We start from the raw sequence: 16,825 nt of genomic DNA, 5'->3' as shown, positions 1-16,825 counted from the left end.
CCAAATTTTAGACTGGTCCCTGAAAAGACAAATAGTATCAAATCATTACAGACCGGCAGCTTCAAGTGGTGCAGGGCTCATGGAAATGCCTGCCAGTGGTCAGCCATTGGAATAGGCTGTCCAGGGAGGTGGTTCAATCCCCATCCCTGGAGGTGTTTAAAAAACATGTAGATGTGGCACTTTGGGATATGGTTTAGTAGGCACGGTGGTGTTGGATTGATGGTTGGACTTGATGACCTTAGAGGTCTTTTCCGACCTATGATTCTATGATTCTATGAAATGGATCCCAACTCCTGTTGACGTTCAGCTCCAATACCTTTCAGCTCCAATACCTTTCTTTAAAGCCATTGCCCCTTGTCCTATCACTACATGCCTTTGTAAAAAGTCCCTCTCCCGCTTTCTTGTAGGTCCCCTTTAGGTACTGGAAGGCCACAGTAAGGTCTCCCCAGAGCCTTCTCTTCTCCAGGCTGAAATGGAAGTTTGTGCTCCAGATTTCGGAAGAGAAGGGACCGTGTGAGCAAATGGTTGGTTTACCTTTGGCCCCACCTCCCTATGGATTTTGGAATTACATACTGGTACCATAAAAGACTCTTTTGACACTACTGAGGAAAGAAAATTTAGATTAAAAAACCTTGCAAAGCTCCATGCACGATGACAGAGGTCCCTGTGCCGTCTGACAGAACCCTTGGGCAGTTGGCTACTGATCAGTATGAAATGTTTCTGCAGCACAAAAGGCTTCACCTTCTCTGGGTTTGCTCTGCTGTAATTACTGCAGCTCGGCAGGGTACAGGGACAAAGCAACATGGAAATGCAGCTAAGAGATTTTAATTTTGTTTAAATAAGGGCAGATAAAGGACTACAGTGAGAAAATGAAAGATGTTTTTTGTGGGAGATCTCACAGACTGTTCTTCTGGCAAACCCAAGGGCGTACAGTGATAGGACAAGGGGTAGTGGCTTTAAAGTGAAAGAGGGCAGAATTAGATGAGGTATAAGAAAGAAATTCTTTACTTTGAGGGTGGTGAGGCCCTGGCAAAGGTTGTCTGTGGCTGCCCCCTCCCTGGCAGTGTTCAAGGCCGGGTTGGACAGGGCTCTGAGCAGGCTCGTCTGGTGGAAGGTGTCCTTGCCCATGGCAGGGGAAGTGGAATGAGGTGGTCTATAAGGTCCCTTCTAATCCAAACTATTCGATGAGTCTATGAAAATACTGTGCCATGACTTCATCATGGAGCCTCGCTGGTGACCTTGGAAATAAAGCCAGCAGGCAAACACACTATCTGGCAGTGAGTGATTCCCTTCTGCAGGATGTAGTGTATGTTGTCCTCGCTACCTGATGCACGTCTCAGTCCTGTTCTGACTTTCCCAGTAGCTGGCAAGGACAGAAGGAAGCAGGCAATGGGGCAGAGCTTCAAGTCCACAGAACTCGGCCACTCTGGCCATCAGGCTGCCATTGCTGGCTGGATTGTTACCACCCAGTCACAGAAATGAAGGATCTGCTGGCATTTTCTGAGTCTTGTGCGTTCCCCAGTGTGTTACGAGTGCAAGGTTTCTCATTAGTGGCCGCTAAGACGCTCTAATGCATGGTTTAATGTGATTTCAGCCTCCCGCACTTGTGTGAGGCTTGTGAAGGCTTCAGCATTTTTTTTTTTGTTCTCCTAGAGTTTTGTTAGACTGAGATATTTTTTTCAGTTTGGCCTCCAGCCCACAGAAGCAACATCTGCAGGGCTCTCACACAGTGACGCCAGTCTGCCTCAGCCATGGTTTGGCCTCAGCCTCCTGAAGGACAGGTGTGTAGAGGCTCCCTTGGTTTACCTTAGTGCTAGGACAGGGTCATGGCATCGACACAAAGCTGCACGCCGAGCTATATATATGTCAGGCTCCGTGTGGGGAGTGGCTCCTCAGGGAGGCACTCACCATGGCTCGCTGGGGGATCGTGTGCTTTGCCTTGTGCTCCTGCCTTGGCACAGCATGGGCTGCAACCGTAAGTACAAAAGCACTTCTCGTGGCTTCGTGAGACATTTTGCCTGTTCCTGCCTGAATGAGCAAACTCCTGCTATGTCTGGTCTGGAGCCCATGAAGGAGGGCATGCAGACCATGACAGCCAAGGCAGGGTGTTTTCCTGCCCTAAACGTGGCAAAGGCCCTCACCAACATTATTCCAAAAGTTCCTGTACTGTTCTGTGTCAGGTCTGGCCTGGTTTACCTCTGAAGGCTGAAGGTCCTCATCTTCTGCCGTTCATGTTTGGGAGTGCAGGGGAGTTGCTGCTGCCTGTCTGCTCCAAAGGGCAGCCTACAGGACATCTACGCGGGCACATCTCCAGCGGCAGCTACCTGTGGCCTTCCCACAAGGGTCCAAAAGGGCGGCTGGGGAAAGGGGGCTGTGAGTGGGTCTATGGGGGGACCAGGCAGGGCAGGGTGTGGATGTTGGCATGGGAAGCCAAAGGCATGAAGCACGGCATAATGGATTTTTCTCTTCTAAATGGTGTCACATGTAGCTGGGTGTGGTGCACACTGAGGGCGGTTTTGTGGAAGGCGAGAGTAAAAGACTGGGACTCTTTGGGGACTACGTTGACGTCTTCAAAGGGATCCCCTTTGCTGCGCCTACAAAGACTCTGGAAGACCCCCAGCCTCATCCTGGCTGGGACGGTAAGATCCAGCTTTTGAATGCCTTGGGTTTGGGGTTTTATTTTCATGTCTCTCTCTTTAATCCATTCTTGACAAGGCAAAGATGATGTTGCTTGCTTTCATCTACTAAGCAGCAACAAGAGAAGGCTCTTAGTCTTGTGGTGGGTATAAGAGCCTGTGTCTAAGTATTCCCAAACAACTCAAGTAACCCCATGAAGTAACAAGTCCGAAGCATGGCACCTGCATCTCCCCTCCCCATGCCTCAGCTATCCAGAGCTCATTCACATGGGAAAGGGTCGCACTTTGTCACTCCCTCAGACCAGTCACAGTGGCTGGAGAGGCTTTGGTGCCTCTCCACTGGACTTACAGAGGAGAGGATGGATGGGCAAGCAGCTTGCAACCAAAGGATGGAGTTGATGCCTCTAACTAGGTCCTGCTGCCTTCCCTCTCTCCTCTCAGGAACATTGGAGGCAAAAAAATTCAAAAATCGCTGCATGCAGATGACACTTACACAAACAGATGTCCGTGGGAGCGAGGACTGTCTCTATCTGAATATCTGGATCCCTCAAGGGAAGAAAGAGGGTATGTGCTTGGCAGAGTCCTGGGGAGAGATTCTCTGTTGCTTTTGGTGGACAAATTGCTCTGGAGCATCTTTCAGCATCCACATTCCCATAGTGGGCAACTGCAGGAGCACTGACTTTCAGAGGGAAAGGTGGGAGCCATGTCAACCGTTGTCCCTCAGCTGCAGCCTGTTGGGAGTTTCAGCCTCTTGTACAGAGCGTGGACATTCTTTGCCATGGGCTATTGCAAAGCATCATGTCTGTTCACGCCTAGGTGGAGCGATTCTCAGCGAGTGGGGATGGGGATGGATGGGCAGCACCTTCTAGCAATGTTGTGGCTCATGCTGCTTTTCTTCCTCATCTCCCAGTCTCTACCAACTTGCCAGTGATGATCTGGATCTACGGCGGTGCCTTCCTTATTGGGGGGAGCCAGGGAGCCAACTTCCTCAATAACTACCTCTATGACGGCGAGGAGATCGCTGTGCGGGGCAACGTGATCGTGGTGACCATCAACTATCGCCTGGGGCCCTTGGGCTTCCTGAGCACTGGAGACGCAAACTTGCCAGGTACTGTAGCTGCTCCCTCTTCGGGGGACCCTGTCGTGGGTCCACAGCTTATCAGCTCTGCTGTGCTCTTGCTCAATGGTGGGTACTCTCTGTTGCTCAGGGAACTACGGGCTGAAGGACCAGCACATGGCTATTGCCTGGGTGAAGAGGAATATCAAAGCCTTTGGGGGTGACCCAGAAAACATCACCATCTTTGGGGAATCCGCCGGTGCCACCAGTGTCTCCCTGCAGGTGTGTTCTCCTTGCCAGACCCCACCAGAGTCAATTCTCTTCTCCGTCAAGAGGACAGATGGTCCCCTTGGCATTCCGCCACTTTCCTTCACACACCCCACCTGATTAATGTCCTCTCCTGCCCCGGGACAGCAATGCTCAGCCTCTTTGCTTTGTAGCTGCCCGTCCTTCTTCAGTATAATCAGCCCCACTGCTGCAGGCACGTTTCCTTGCTTTTGGGACCTCTGGTGAAATATTGTTTACTTGCCATGTCCCCCTACTCTGCTCCCCTTGTCGCCATCTCTTCTTTTAAGTTTAACTGCTGAGACTGTTAAATAGCAGGAGAGCTGGCAGCTTCGCCGGGCCTGGTGCGCAAGCCATGAGGCGATGGGACAGGTCTGGCAGGCGATGGGCTCTTCAGGATTTTGTACCTGAAACCCTCTTGTTTCTATTTTGCACCGCAGACGTTGTCCCCAAAGAACAACGGCCTGTTCAAGAGAGCCATCAGCCAGAGCGGCGTCGGTCTCTGCAGCTGGGCCATCCAGAAGGACCCGCTCACCTGGGCTAAAAAGGTAACGTGCAAGTCTTGCTTGAGGGAATGGAAACACCAAGGAAGTGATTCTCTAGAGAAGAGCATAACTAGCAAGAGATTCAGCAGAAGCCATGCTGCCAAGCACAGAGCTTTGGAAACTCGCTGCTTTGGGATTAAAACCAACCTCTGCCTCTGTAGAAGCCGTTAATGAAGCCTGGCTTCGGAAGGAAGTGCTAAAGGGTTTCTCTATCTCTCCTCCACAGGTCGGAGAAAATGTGGGCTGCCCCACAGACAACACAACTGTCTTGGCCAACTGCCTGCGTGTCTCTGACCCCAAAGCTCTGACACTGGGCTACCACCTGGAGCTGACCAACCTGCCCAGTAAGCCCCCCAGGCCATGCTGTGGTGCCCTACCCAGCCAGAGCTCACCAGGCCTTTGACGGGACGTTGGGGTGGTTTCCAGGGATGTTGAAGCTGTGCTTGTGTCCTTCAGAAAGGGGACAATAATGACAGATCTCGGAGTTGCCCTATGGCAGGCAGGTGCACATTGTGTTGAATGAACGATGTTCTTCAGGCATTTGCAGTGGTGGCAAAGGAATTATCCAAGGGCCATGCCATGGCTCGAAAGCAACTGTTTGGGCTTTTTGCTGCATGAAAGCAGCAAGAGTAATTCCAGAACACAGTTTACAAACAAAAAAATAATTGACCACAGCCCTGCTATTTTCATTTGAGTCGCTGGGTGGAGCGTAGGACTCCCACACCAAGCAGGGAAGATTCTGCTTTGGCCGGAGCAGGCTGTGCTGGCAATGAGTGAGCAGAGACAGATGGGATGGGGAGGAGAAGTTCTGCTCTTCCCTACCTTTGGCTGGGCTTTTTGGGAAGGGACTGGGTGGAGGAGAGGAATTTTTTATGTTACCTGCTGGTACTTGCCTGGCAGATCTCCTGCTCTTCTTCCCCACGTACAGGCATGAGGTTTATTGAATGTGATCCTGTGGTCACCCTGCTCCTGGGTGACATCCTGCCCATGCTGAAGTCACCGCCCAAGCTCTCGTTCACCTCAGCCTATTCCTTACACTGTTCTTTGAGCCATGGGATATGCCAGGCCACACGTCTGTCTTTTCTCAGCTCCTAACAGACTCCGGTTTTGTCTCCTGCTGCAGCTGCCGTGGTTCACACACTCGCCATCACTCCGGTCGTTGATGGAGATTTCCTCCCAGACATGCCACAGAACCTGTTTGCCAATGCTGCTGACATTGACTACATTGCTGGGGTCAATGACATGGATGGACACATGTTTGCTGGCATTGATTTACCTGCTATCAACCGCCCACTTGTCAAAATCACAGCGTAAGTGAAGGATGCTCTTAGAACAGGAGGAACCTTGTCTTTAACATAGTCCCCAAACTGCAAGGACTTAGACCTGAGTGGACAGGGCACAACCTTCAAAACAGGATGTCACTCCAAGCCAGTGTGCCTAGGGCATATGTTGGCAAGTCCAGAGCCTTCAAGAGAAAGGACCAGCCAGTGGGGAAGCCCCCTCGTATTCAGCACCCCGAGTTCAGGTGGTCTTGAACTCAGCACCAGCAATAGGCTTGGCAGCCCTGGTGCTCTCTGTCCAGAGCAGGCACATGCAGACATGCTGGGCGCCTGCCCCATAAGACTCCTCTCTGCAGACAAAAGGAGCTCATGGCCCATTTGGCACCAAGTGTTCTACTGAGAAAGCTGGGAAGCACATGCCCTCCATCTGAGGCCTGGAATGAAATCACTGGCTTTTACTTCACCAAACCGTTGCTAACCACAGGGATGGAGGTGAACATCAACAGGAGCTGGGGTCCATTTCCATGAGCCCTGCACCACTTGAAGCTGCCGGTCTGTAATGATTTGATACTGTTTGTCTTTTCAGGGACCAGTTCTACAATTTGGTCAAAGGACTTACTGTGGACAGGGGTGAGAGTGGAGCCAACGCGACATACAGTGTCTACACACAAGCGTGGGGTGACAATCCGGACCAGAAGGACATGAAGAAGACAGTGGTGGACCTGATCACTGACTACATCTTCCTGGTTCCCACGCAGTGGGCACTGAATCTGCACCTGCAGAATGCCCGGTGAGCAGCTCAGGCCTGACAGGAGCCAAAAGCCCACCCGAGGGCCAAAACGCTGCGTTTCCCGCACAGCGGGCTGAGGAGTGGACTAAGAGGAGAACTTGGAGGAGCCAGGCTTTGTGGTATCGAGTGCTCACTCCCACGAGGCTCATACAAACACTATTTCTCTAACGCTGCACGGGAGTCGTGCTAGGAATTTGTTTTAAGCTCCCGTTAAAACAAGTTTTTGCTTCCTAAAGTCTTCAGACTTCATCCTAGCAATTTTTGGTGCCACAACACTTGGCAGTTGGATGATATGAGGCTTAGGGTGAGAATCAGAAATGGAAGTTAAAAATTACTAGATAGCAAGATGTTTTCTCCTGAGAGCACCTCGTAGGTGCGTGTGAGCATCCTCCAGGGCTGAATCTCTGGCTCTGCCGGTATCTGGAGCGTGGTTATGAATCCACGTACCTTCCTCTGCTCCCGACTCGCATCTGCTTAGCAAGTCTACTTTATTTCCCCAGGAGTGCCAAGACATACAGCTACCTGTTCTCCCAGCCGTCCCGCATGCCCATCTACCCAAGCTGGGTAGGGGCAGACCATGCTGATGACCTGCAGTACGTGTTTGGGAAACCCTTCGCCACCCCGCTGGGCTACCTGCCCAAGCACAGGACCGTCTCACGTGCCATGATTGCTTACTGGACCAATTTTGCCAGGACAGGGTGAGTGATTCTGCTTCTACATTTGGGGTTTGCTGTAGCCCTTCAGCCTGCTGCTTCTGCCTAGTAACTTCTTGGGAGTAATTCTGGAAAGCGGGCTGTCCTCTGTCTGGACTTCTGTTGTGAGCCTGGCTCTGTGTCTCCCGCTGGTGGAGCTTGCTCTGGGTCCTCCTCATCCCAGAAACACCTGGGGACAGGAGAAGCAGTTTCAGAGCTGGTGAACTCTGCTTGAACTTACTGCTGAGGTTTGGTTCCGAATCCTGCTCTTCAGACAGCAGTTCAGCCCCTGCGTGCAGCCAGGGACCACGCTAGCGGTGACCAGGGGGGAGGACTGCAGGTCGGCAAGTCGCTCCTCGCAGGCAGAGGTGCTGCTGCTTGTCCCAATGCCAGACTCTCTCTCTGCACTCCCATCAAGCCTCACTGGAGCAGACGGGGTCCCTGCCAGACAGCTCCAACCTTGCTGCCTCCACAAGCTGCCCTGATCAAACTGAACTTCCGTGTGTCGTTTTTCCCCAGCGATCCCAACACAGGGAATTCCGAGGTGCCCGTTAACTGGCCGCCCTACACCAGCGAGGGCGGTCACTACCTGGAAATCAACAACAAGATGAGTGAGGACTCCGTGAAGCAGAATCTGAAAACGCGGTACGTGAACTTCTGGAACTCGGTCTATCGGAATCTGCCGCAGGTTGCTGACATCTCCGGGCGCAAGCGGTGAAGCTGAGAACAAACACCTTTCACAGACAGGCACATCCATTAAAGGCTTGCTTGCAACTGAGTGATTGTTGCTTCTCCGTGTCTTTGCCGTGACGGGATTTTCTCCCTCAGCTTCAGGTCAGGCACCAAGCGACTCCCGGTCCCCAAGCAAGGCGTGTTCCCTGGCCTGTGGCACAGCAGTCTCGTGGGGCTGCTGCTGGCACATTGAGTTGCGGCTCAGCCTGTTCTGCCCGGCATTTGGCTCAGGGTTTCATAGAATTATAGACTCATAAAAAAGCTTGGGTTGGAAGGGACCTAACAGACCATCTCATTCCAACCCCCCTGCAATGGGCAGGCACACCTTCCCCCAGACCAGGGTGCTCAAAGCCCCGTCCAGCCTGGCCTTGCACGCTTCCAGGGAGGGGGCAGCCACAGCTTCTCTGGACAGCCTGGGCCATTGCCTCCCTACCCTCATAGTAAAGAACTTCTTTCTTACACTGAATCTAATTCTGCCCTCTTTCACTTTAAAGCCACTACCCATTGTCCTGTCACTTCATGCACTTTTAAAAAGTCCCTCTCCGGCTTTCTTGTAGGCCTCTTCAGGTACTGAAAGGCCACTGTAAGTTCTCCCTGGAGCCTCCTCTTCTCCAGGCTGAACAGCCCCATCTTTCTGTCTTTCCTGCTCCTGTCTGTCTATAGAGTGCCTCATCTGCTCGGTCTTCCTAGTGGGGTGGCCTGTAGCAGACCCCCACTATAATGTCATCCTTCCGTCCCCTACCTTTAATCCTGGCCCATAAGCTCTAGGTCGACTCCTCATCCACGCCCAGGAGGAGCTCCATGCACTCTAGCTGGCCATTGGCATAGAGGGTGATACCCCCTCCTCGTCTCCCCCGCCTGTCCTTCCTAAAGAGCTTGTATCCTTCCATTCCAGCACTACAGTCATAGGAGCCATCCCACCACATCTCCGTGATGCCAATAAGAGTGCGTTAGGTCAGCAAATGGGTGCCTCCATACCTCTCAGAAGAGAGTCGCCCACTGCTATCCCCTGTCCCGTTTTTCAGTTGCAAGGGAGCGGGTCATGCTGCCTTACTTGGCTCCAACATCTCTCCTGATTTGATAGGTCTTTCCTTCTCAGTCTGCAGCGCAGTGAAGCAGTTCTGCAAGGGCACCTCAGGCTTTGAGGGAAGCCTCTTCCTCCTGCTGGGCCTTGCCCTTGCAAGCTTCCATTCTTCTGCATTATTGGCCCCCCTCCCTTCTGTGTGTGCCGGTGGGAGAGTTTTTGGCTGTTTGGCCATGGGCTGTGGGTCCACTGCAGACTGCACCTGGAACCAGCTATCTCACTCCTTCTCAGCCTCCCTGATGTTACGCAGTCTTCTCACTGCCTGCTGCAGCTCAGCCACCTTAGAGGAGCAGAAGGGCATCACCTGCCTTAGGGACTCCGGCAGCACCAGAGTGCTCCCCCAGCACCTCCCCAGGCACCTCTTCTGTTTTCCACATGGTCCCAGCTTGGACAAGCTGCACTTCCCACACATGGAGAGATTTGGGAATGCAGCTTCTCTTTTCTGGTGTATTATCATCTGGTTTGGATTCTGGGCTCTTTCTTGGGAGTTTGTTGAGGTGGTTTGAGGGCTTATTAGCCAACAATTATGAAAATGTAGGCAATGGCTCCCTACCATCCCAAATGATGCCCATCAGCAGCACAGACAGGTCACTGGCATTTCAGTGCAAGCTCTGCTTTCCCACATCCTGGGCATGGTGGCTGAACCCTCAGCGCTCGAGGAACAAGAGCAGAGACGATTCTGTCCAACAGCAACCAGACTGCTCACCGAGTTCACACATAATCAAGAATTTCTGCCTTTTCACTCCTCTCAGAAGGCTTAAAGTCTTATTCCTCCTCTTCATCATCCTCACGCTGTCCAGACTCACATGCCAGCTGCTTTTTGCCATCTTCACTGCTTGTTTAACCAAAGCAAGCCCTTCTGCTGGCACAGCATATCTGGCTTCTTGACAGTGATGGGCAGACTGTAGTTATACATGCTGCATTTTGCTTTCACGGGCATGTCATTAAAGAGAAAACCTTAATAAACCGAGGGCAAGCACTCTGCAGAATATCCCTAGCTCAGTAACAGAAGTGCTGGACTGGTGTGCGAAAGGCTGGCTGATCCTTGGGGTACAGGGACTCCAGCAAGGTGGGGAGAGGAGAGCTGTCAGCTCAGCAAACCCCTTTAACCTGGGAAGAGGGGGAGATGTGACCTGATGGTAACGACTGGATGCCAGCTCTGTCATGGACTTAGTAGATGGCCTCGGAAAGCCCTTTCCTTCAACTTGCCCTCTGCAAAATCAGAGCAGGAGAACCCTACGTCCCAAGTTTGGAGACCTAGCGTCCTGCATAAGATGTAGACAAGCAGGAACACCCAGTTGATGCTCCCTTGCTCTGGGTACTTGCAGCTTCAAACAGGCGCAAGGGCAGCCACACTGTGTAGACTCAGGTAGACTCACCATGTAATAGGCCAAATATGGCAGCAGAAGTTTCAGCTTGTCCAGGTGGACACTGATGTTGGCTTTTACTGCATTCTGAGACCAGACATGATGGACTTCAAAGAGCTAAAATAATACAGAAACAACCATGGAACTGAAAACAGCAGTCTCAGTGGCATCTGCTGAGACTTGTTGTATCAGTCAGACTTCAGATTTGCCCATCATCCTCAGAAAAAGAGACAACGTCCATCCAGCAGCCAGACTGGTCTCCAAATATGCTGGAGAGCTCTGCAGAAGGCAAATTGCAAAATACATTTTCAGAACACAGGCAACTCTAAGGAAGACAATTTCAGAGCCCCAGGAGGCAGTTCAGATATGTGCCGATCACTCACTTTCCTGACGTGATGCTGTCATGCCTTGACAAATTTTTATCCCATCCATCATTTCAAGGGGAGCTGCAGCTGTTCAGGACACCAAATATTCCTGTATCCTTGGCAGAATGTGCTTGTGCAGACCTTCTCATTTGATAGAGAAGAGAAAAAGCAAACGTGTGTTTTGCTAAGGGCACAAAGGACAGCTGATATTGAACTGGGGTGGAACCCAAAGGCCTGGATTTGGGTTCCTGGCCTAAATACACAGGCCCATATCTCACTCTTAACAAGGTTAAACAGGTAACACAATCACAAAACCTTCCGAGAAGCCAGCAGTAGTTACAACCACAACAATTTACAACAAGGTCTGCATGCCTCAGGAAAGTGCTCAGACCAGCTCAGGAATCAGGCACGTACCTTTCTCAGCTCTTCCTCCACCTTTTTATCCACAGGATTGGTGCACACTTTCTTCCAGGTCTGTTCAGCGGCATCCAGGGGTTTAGCTGGGATTTCTTCATCATCAAAGTTCACAAAGATGGCGTTGTGTGGGCGACAGGCCCTGCAGAGCCCAATCAGGTTCTCCCCTGACACCTGGGGATTGTTGTAGCCCTCCCTGAGGAAGAGGGAAAGGGTCGGGTTTGCTTCCTGCCTGTGGCACGCACGGACGTGGAGCCTTCACGGGAACATGCGAGAATGGAACTTTGTGCTCCAGATTTCGGAAGAGAAGGGACTCAGCCGTGTGAGCAAAGGGTTGGTTTATCTTTGGCCCCATCTCCCTATGGATTTTGGAATCACACACTGGTACCATAAATGACTCCTGAGACACCACCGAGGAAACAAAATTTAAATTCAAAAACTTTGCAAAGCTCCATGCAATTGCACAATGACAGAGGTCCCTGTACCGTCTGACAGAACCCTCGGGCAGTTGGCTACTGATCAGTATGAAATGTTTCTGCAGCAGAAAAGGCTTCACCTTCTCTGGGTTTGCTCTGCTGTAATTACTGCAGCTCGGCAGGGTACAGGGACAAAGCAAGATGGAAACACAGTTATTAATTCAAGCTAGAATTAAGACCAAAAAAAGGGCCGATGAAGGACTACAGTGAGAAAAGGAAAGATGTTTCTTGTGGGAGATCTCACAGATTGTTCTTCTGGCAAACCCAGCCAGGGGCCAGGAGGGAACAGGTCCGGTGAGTGCGGTCACAGGAACATCTGGCACCGATTCCTGCGCGCCCTCCCCTCGGCTCCAGCCCACTGGAAGCAGCAGAAAGCCGGGTTCACTGCATCCCACGCTGCGTGCAGCGTGCTGGGGGAGGCAGTCACCTTCGCCAGATCCCCACGTCCCCGCACCGGACGAGTCTCAAGTGGACTTTTGCTGAGGTTTCTGCTGCCAGGCAGTTTCCCAAGTGTGCCTGCGTCTGTTGTGCCAAATCAAGAGGGATAAAACAGCACGGGGCAGCAGCTTACCATCTCCACCCCATGCAACCAACCTCCCCACCGTCCCTGCGCTCCCCCTTTCCCCGGGGTCTGCGGGACGGCTCCAGCAGAGCTGAGCCCCGCTCCCCCACCTCCATGGAGTCCTTCAGTCAGGGCTGGCAGTGTGTCTGGGGTTGTGTGTGTTCTTGTGCCAGTGTTACAGCCGCTGCTGCTCCTCCTGCTCATCCCAGCAGGGCGGGAATGGCTGTGTCCATGCTGTGAGAGCTCTGGGACGGGGCAGAAGCAGAACCACCAGCTCCAAACACCCAGGAGCCATGAGCCAGCCTCCTTCCCCAAAGCCATGAGCCTGGCTTAGAATTTGTGATTTTAAAAGAAAAAAAAAAGAAAAAAGAATTCTCTATTTCCCATATTCGCTGGTTTCAGCCTGCAGGGTGCAGTAGCACCGCATTTTCAGCTGAAAACCTGTAATTCGCTGGGCTCTGCCTCTCTAGGAACGCACCTGGTTATTGTTAGGCTTGAGAAGAAACCCCAAACCTGTGAGAGCAGGTGGTAACACCGCACAGGGACACGCTGTCAAAGGGGCCCTGGCATCATCTGTGCCTGGTTTAGGTGATGTTAATTCCCCGGGTGAGTTTGGGAACAGGGCGGTTGCTTCCTTTGTGTTTCCTAGGGAAGAGCAGTCAGCGCTGCAAGGACCTACACCAAAACCCTGCTTCCTCTGGGAGCCCTCGGAGAGGGGGCAAGGAGGTTTGGTGAGCTGGAAGTTGTTGGTGGGGTGAACACATAAATATTCACAGAGAATATACAAACCCATAGCAAGGTAAGTCAGTTGTGCTTTAATGTCAAAACATTGATCTCTGTGCTGGTTAGTGATCTAAATTGGGATGTGTGTAAAAGCAGTATGAGACCAAAGTCAGGTTCAGTTTAGTCATCCACAACATGGCTGGAACACACAGTTCTGGAGCTCATCTTCCTTTGTGCTTACTTCTTGTGTTGCATTTAATCTAGTGGAAGGCTGTGCCCGTGTCTCACAGATATTGGAGGATCCATTGGGCTGAGAGATTCCCCAAACCTGACATGAGCTCTCCATTAATTGCAAATACTATTATTTTCATTAGGATTTTAAGGTATTCTTAGAAGACTGGGCTCTGACTGGAGTGTCTGGGCTGAATGCCATTAGGGCAACTACTACATCTCCTAGCTAAGGTCTGGCTGAAGTTTCTGCATTACTTTCTATTCTATAGACTGTGTACCATGAGCTGTTCAGCTGACGCTGTGTTCCACCTCTGGAGTAGTTACAGCAGGAAACAAAATGTTGATGGAAAAGGGCTATAATGTATAAATATGATACAGTAGCCCAAACTGTCAGAAGTTAAAATGTTATTTCTAACTGCCCTCTGGCACGCATTAGATACTAAATGACACAGAACCTTTTTCGGGATCAGTGGTGTTCAAAATGACTGATATTGGGCTTCCAAACTATTGAAAATCTCAGTTATGGGGAGCAGAAGCTCCTTCTGGAACTAGTTTGCTTGGTGGAACTCTGTTCCAGTGTAAACCAGAGTAGACTGTTCGGCTCTCGGCTACACCTGTAAAACTCCCTATCAGCCCTGTGCAATGCCCAGAGAGTGGAGGGCAGAATAGGCTTTGTTTCCTTCCACATGGTGTTCTCTTTTCACAGAATCACAGAATAGTAGGGGTTGGAAGGGACCTCTGTGGGTCATCTAGTCCAGCCCTCCTGCCGAAGCAGGGTCACCTACAGCAAGCTGCACAGGACCTTGTCCAGGCGGGTCTTGAATATCTCCAGAGAAGGAGACTCCACAACCTCCCTGGGCAGCCTGGGCCAGGGCTCCGTCACCCTCAGAGGGAAGAAGTTCTTCCTCATGTTTTGTTAGCAATGTTTCACAGTGTAAAGAATCCATATTACAACCCTATTTTTCACAATATTATTGCCTTCCTCCAAAGAAAAAAAGTCTTTGCCAGGCCTTTCAGTCCTTAGACCATGCGACTTTACCAGCTTTCATCTCCCTCCTTTGAGCCGCACTTTCTCCCCGCTCATTTTTGTAATCTGACATTGTGATTTGTTCGCTTGCATGCTTGTTTTTCTCCTCGAAGAAGATTTGCTGAATCATTGGGGAGAAGGCAAGAGTTCTAGAGGCAGCTGGTGGCCAGTGATAAAACCACGGCCACATCCAGGCTTCAGGGTTTGCAGATGACAGCCCTTCAGTTGCAGGCCTGAGTCACATTCCCTTCCGAGCTAAGATTGCTGGGGACTCTGGGATTGAGGAAGTGGGGCCAAGGAGATGGTGCCCCAAAAATATAAATTATCGATCCTGACAACCACAGTGTGTTGTGCCTCCTGCAAAATTTATAGTAATGCTGTGAGAGAACTTGCAGACTGGGGGCTAAATCCTGCCGACTGCTGTATATTGTTCCCAATTCAGTGGCAACACATAGTTTAGAAAATAGGGATTTGGTTTGAAATAGGTCATGATATGTACTGCTGCTTCCAGACGTGCTGTAGCAAGGTGTAGGGTAAGCAAAGACATGCCAAGGCTCCAAGGCATTCATGTGGCTGTTCACTTGGAGAGGATACACCAAATTCCACTTTTCTTAATCACAACGGATCTGAATTTTGCCCACTGCCAAATGATCTAAATGAAACCTGGGAGCTAAAATCCTTTGGTTCATTTCTTAGGTCTTCCACTCGCTCTCTGTATGACCTTGAGTTACTTTGTAGCTCCCTGGCTCTTTGTTTCCTTGCAGTAAAACAGGAACACGATGTCTCCATCTTTGTGGAGCACTTTGAAACCTTTACACAGAAGGTACTATTTAAATGCAAAGTATCATCAGTATTTCCAAGTCCTCCAACACCACTGTTGTGACACTATGCAGTAGGCACATAGACATGGCTCTCTGACTTTCTAGTTAATAATTTCCTTAAATTCCAGTTCATATGGCAAACCTAAGCTGTCCCACATGCATTCACTCTGAAACCAAAGACCTTCTCCTGCTGTCAGCTCTGCCCTCAATGTAAGCCACTAGGAAAAGAGGTTTGTGCATATTTTTATAAGTACCCAGCTAGCTAGATAGATGTATGTGAGGGTTTTACGACTGCAAATCATCTCATTCCTTACAGCCAGAGTCTTTAGCCTGCTTCAGCTTTTCTTCCCTATAAATGTCCTTGCTAATATTGTATATTTTTAAAAATCACGTTTAAAAAATGACTAAACAGTAGAAATAAATTCTCACCAATAGTACGTGATATTTTTCCTAAGAACAGAGTTTTAACTTGGGATATTCTACTTAAGTTATACTTCAGGAAGGTGAGATAGGAAGTTAGTTAAGAAACAAGACTGGAAGTCCTGGTGACCCGAGTTCCCTTTCTAGTTGTCCTACTCAAATCTGGGCAAATAAAGTGAAAAATGCATGTCAGGTTGGCAGCTCACAACTTCGATGCTTTATGCATTTTCGGTGGGATTTTTCACAATGCTGTGTGCTGCTCCAGTGCAAGGTTACTGTGCATGTGCAGCAATTCTACCTTGCTCTGATCTGTAGATCTCGGGGCATGTCCATGTTATTCCCACTTTCCAGATGGGAAACCTGAGACAGAGAGAGGGATAGCGACTGGCTGAGATGAGCTGACAAAGGCAATCCTTCTTCTTTGAGTCTCATATTTAGCATTATCTGTGATGCTATGATAATGGAAAATGCAGCTGCAGTTCCTGGACTCTCTTTTTACATGCTGTCACACCTGGGTGTCCACTGAGCCTGACTGATTTACAGTCAAGATGCTGCAGGCTGGATCTAAATAAGGAGCTGGGGCAGGGATGTCTGACTGACACACTGGTTCACCATGTCCACGCTCTCAGGATGGGGCCTTTTCAAGAACAGGAATACTCCATCATCTCTGACTTCCTTTTCCCCGACTGAGACAAGCGATAACTTCTATTTTATAGAGAGAAGAAACCAGCAGACTTGACCACTGCCAAAAATCCCACCAAAGCTCCTAATATAGAAGGATCTGGGATGTAAGATAAAGTCCCATTGCTTTAAAATTATTCAAAAGGAAGGCAGAATCAATGGGATAGGGTTTTTTAACTACTCATTCTTCATGAGGAAGCCTTGAACCTCAGAATTGTGTTGGCCAGTGCTGAATGTGGCTGTTGTACTTCGAGCTTGCTTAGGAGCCCTTGAGAGAAATTAGACGGCTTGGAGGTTGCTCATGGCCTGGAGAAGCATAGATTCTGGGTTGGAGCAGAAACAGCTGTGAGAAATTTGGCCTGAGAGTGGTGCAGGAACCACAGGGGTGTGACTCATCTCATGCAGCTTTAGATGTCTAAAGATACTAGGCTTCCTTTCTCTTCAGTGAGAGAAGTAGGTGTGCGTTGAAGGCATGACTTCTGCCCTGTTTTAGGTGTGTGCTTTAGGAGGAGGTAGACCTCTCCCCAGATATGTTACTTGCTGGAAAGGGAGCCTTAGCATGACTAGCTGGCACTGGAGACACCCCGGCTTACATTGCTGCTGTAGAAGGTTTCCTGCCTCGCATCCAGTGGAGGGC

General features: G+C 50.3%; 1 protein-coding gene and 1 long non-coding RNA gene across 2 annotated transcripts; one reads left to right on the top strand and one right to left on the bottom strand.

Annotated features, from left to right (window-relative positions):
- The first annotated feature begins 479 nt into the window (after positions 1-479).
- On the top strand, positions 480-8,003 carry CEL (carboxyl ester lipase). Its single transcript, XM_075439329.1, has 11 exons — positions 480-524; positions 2,489-2,639; positions 3,078-3,200; positions 3,547-3,744; positions 3,845-3,975; positions 4,419-4,526; positions 4,750-4,867; positions 5,647-5,833; positions 6,390-6,593; positions 7,094-7,291; positions 7,805-8,003. Exons 1-11 carry the CDS (start codon positions 522-524, stop codon positions 8,001-8,003), a joined length of 1,620 nt encoding a protein of 539 aa, XP_075295444.1. The 5' UTR covers positions 480-521.
- A 2,662-nt stretch (positions 8,004-10,665) lies between these two features.
- Positions 10,666-11,427, bottom strand: LOC142363663 (uncharacterized). The gene is made up of 3 exons (XR_012765878.1): positions 11,248-11,427; positions 10,852-10,974; positions 10,666-10,747 (listed from the first exon to the last, which is right to left on the bottom strand). It is a non-coding gene; the product is annotated as an uncharacterized LOC142363663 (long non-coding RNA).
- Positions 11,428-16,825: the final 5,398 nt, after the last annotated feature.

Source organism: Opisthocomus hoazin, chromosome 19, assembly GCF_030867145.1.
Source record: "Opisthocomus hoazin isolate bOpiHoa1 chromosome 19, bOpiHoa1.hap1, whole genome shotgun sequence".
Classification (NCBI taxonomy): Eukaryota; Metazoa; Chordata; class Aves; order Opisthocomiformes; family Opisthocomidae; genus Opisthocomus; species Opisthocomus hoazin.
This window is presented reverse-complemented; position numbering and strand designations above follow the sequence as displayed.

Bases quoted from the DNA above. Each gene is read 5' to 3' on its own strand.
- CEL (XM_075439329.1), top strand. The intron at 3,976-4,418 runs GTGTGTTCTCCT...TTTGCACCGCAG, and splicing joins CCACCAGTGTCTCCCTGCAG to ACGTTGTCCCCAAAGAACAA. The intron at 6,594-7,093 runs GTGAGCAGCTCA...TTATTTCCCCAG, and splicing joins CTGCACCTGCAGAATGCCCG to GAGTGCCAAGACATACAGCT.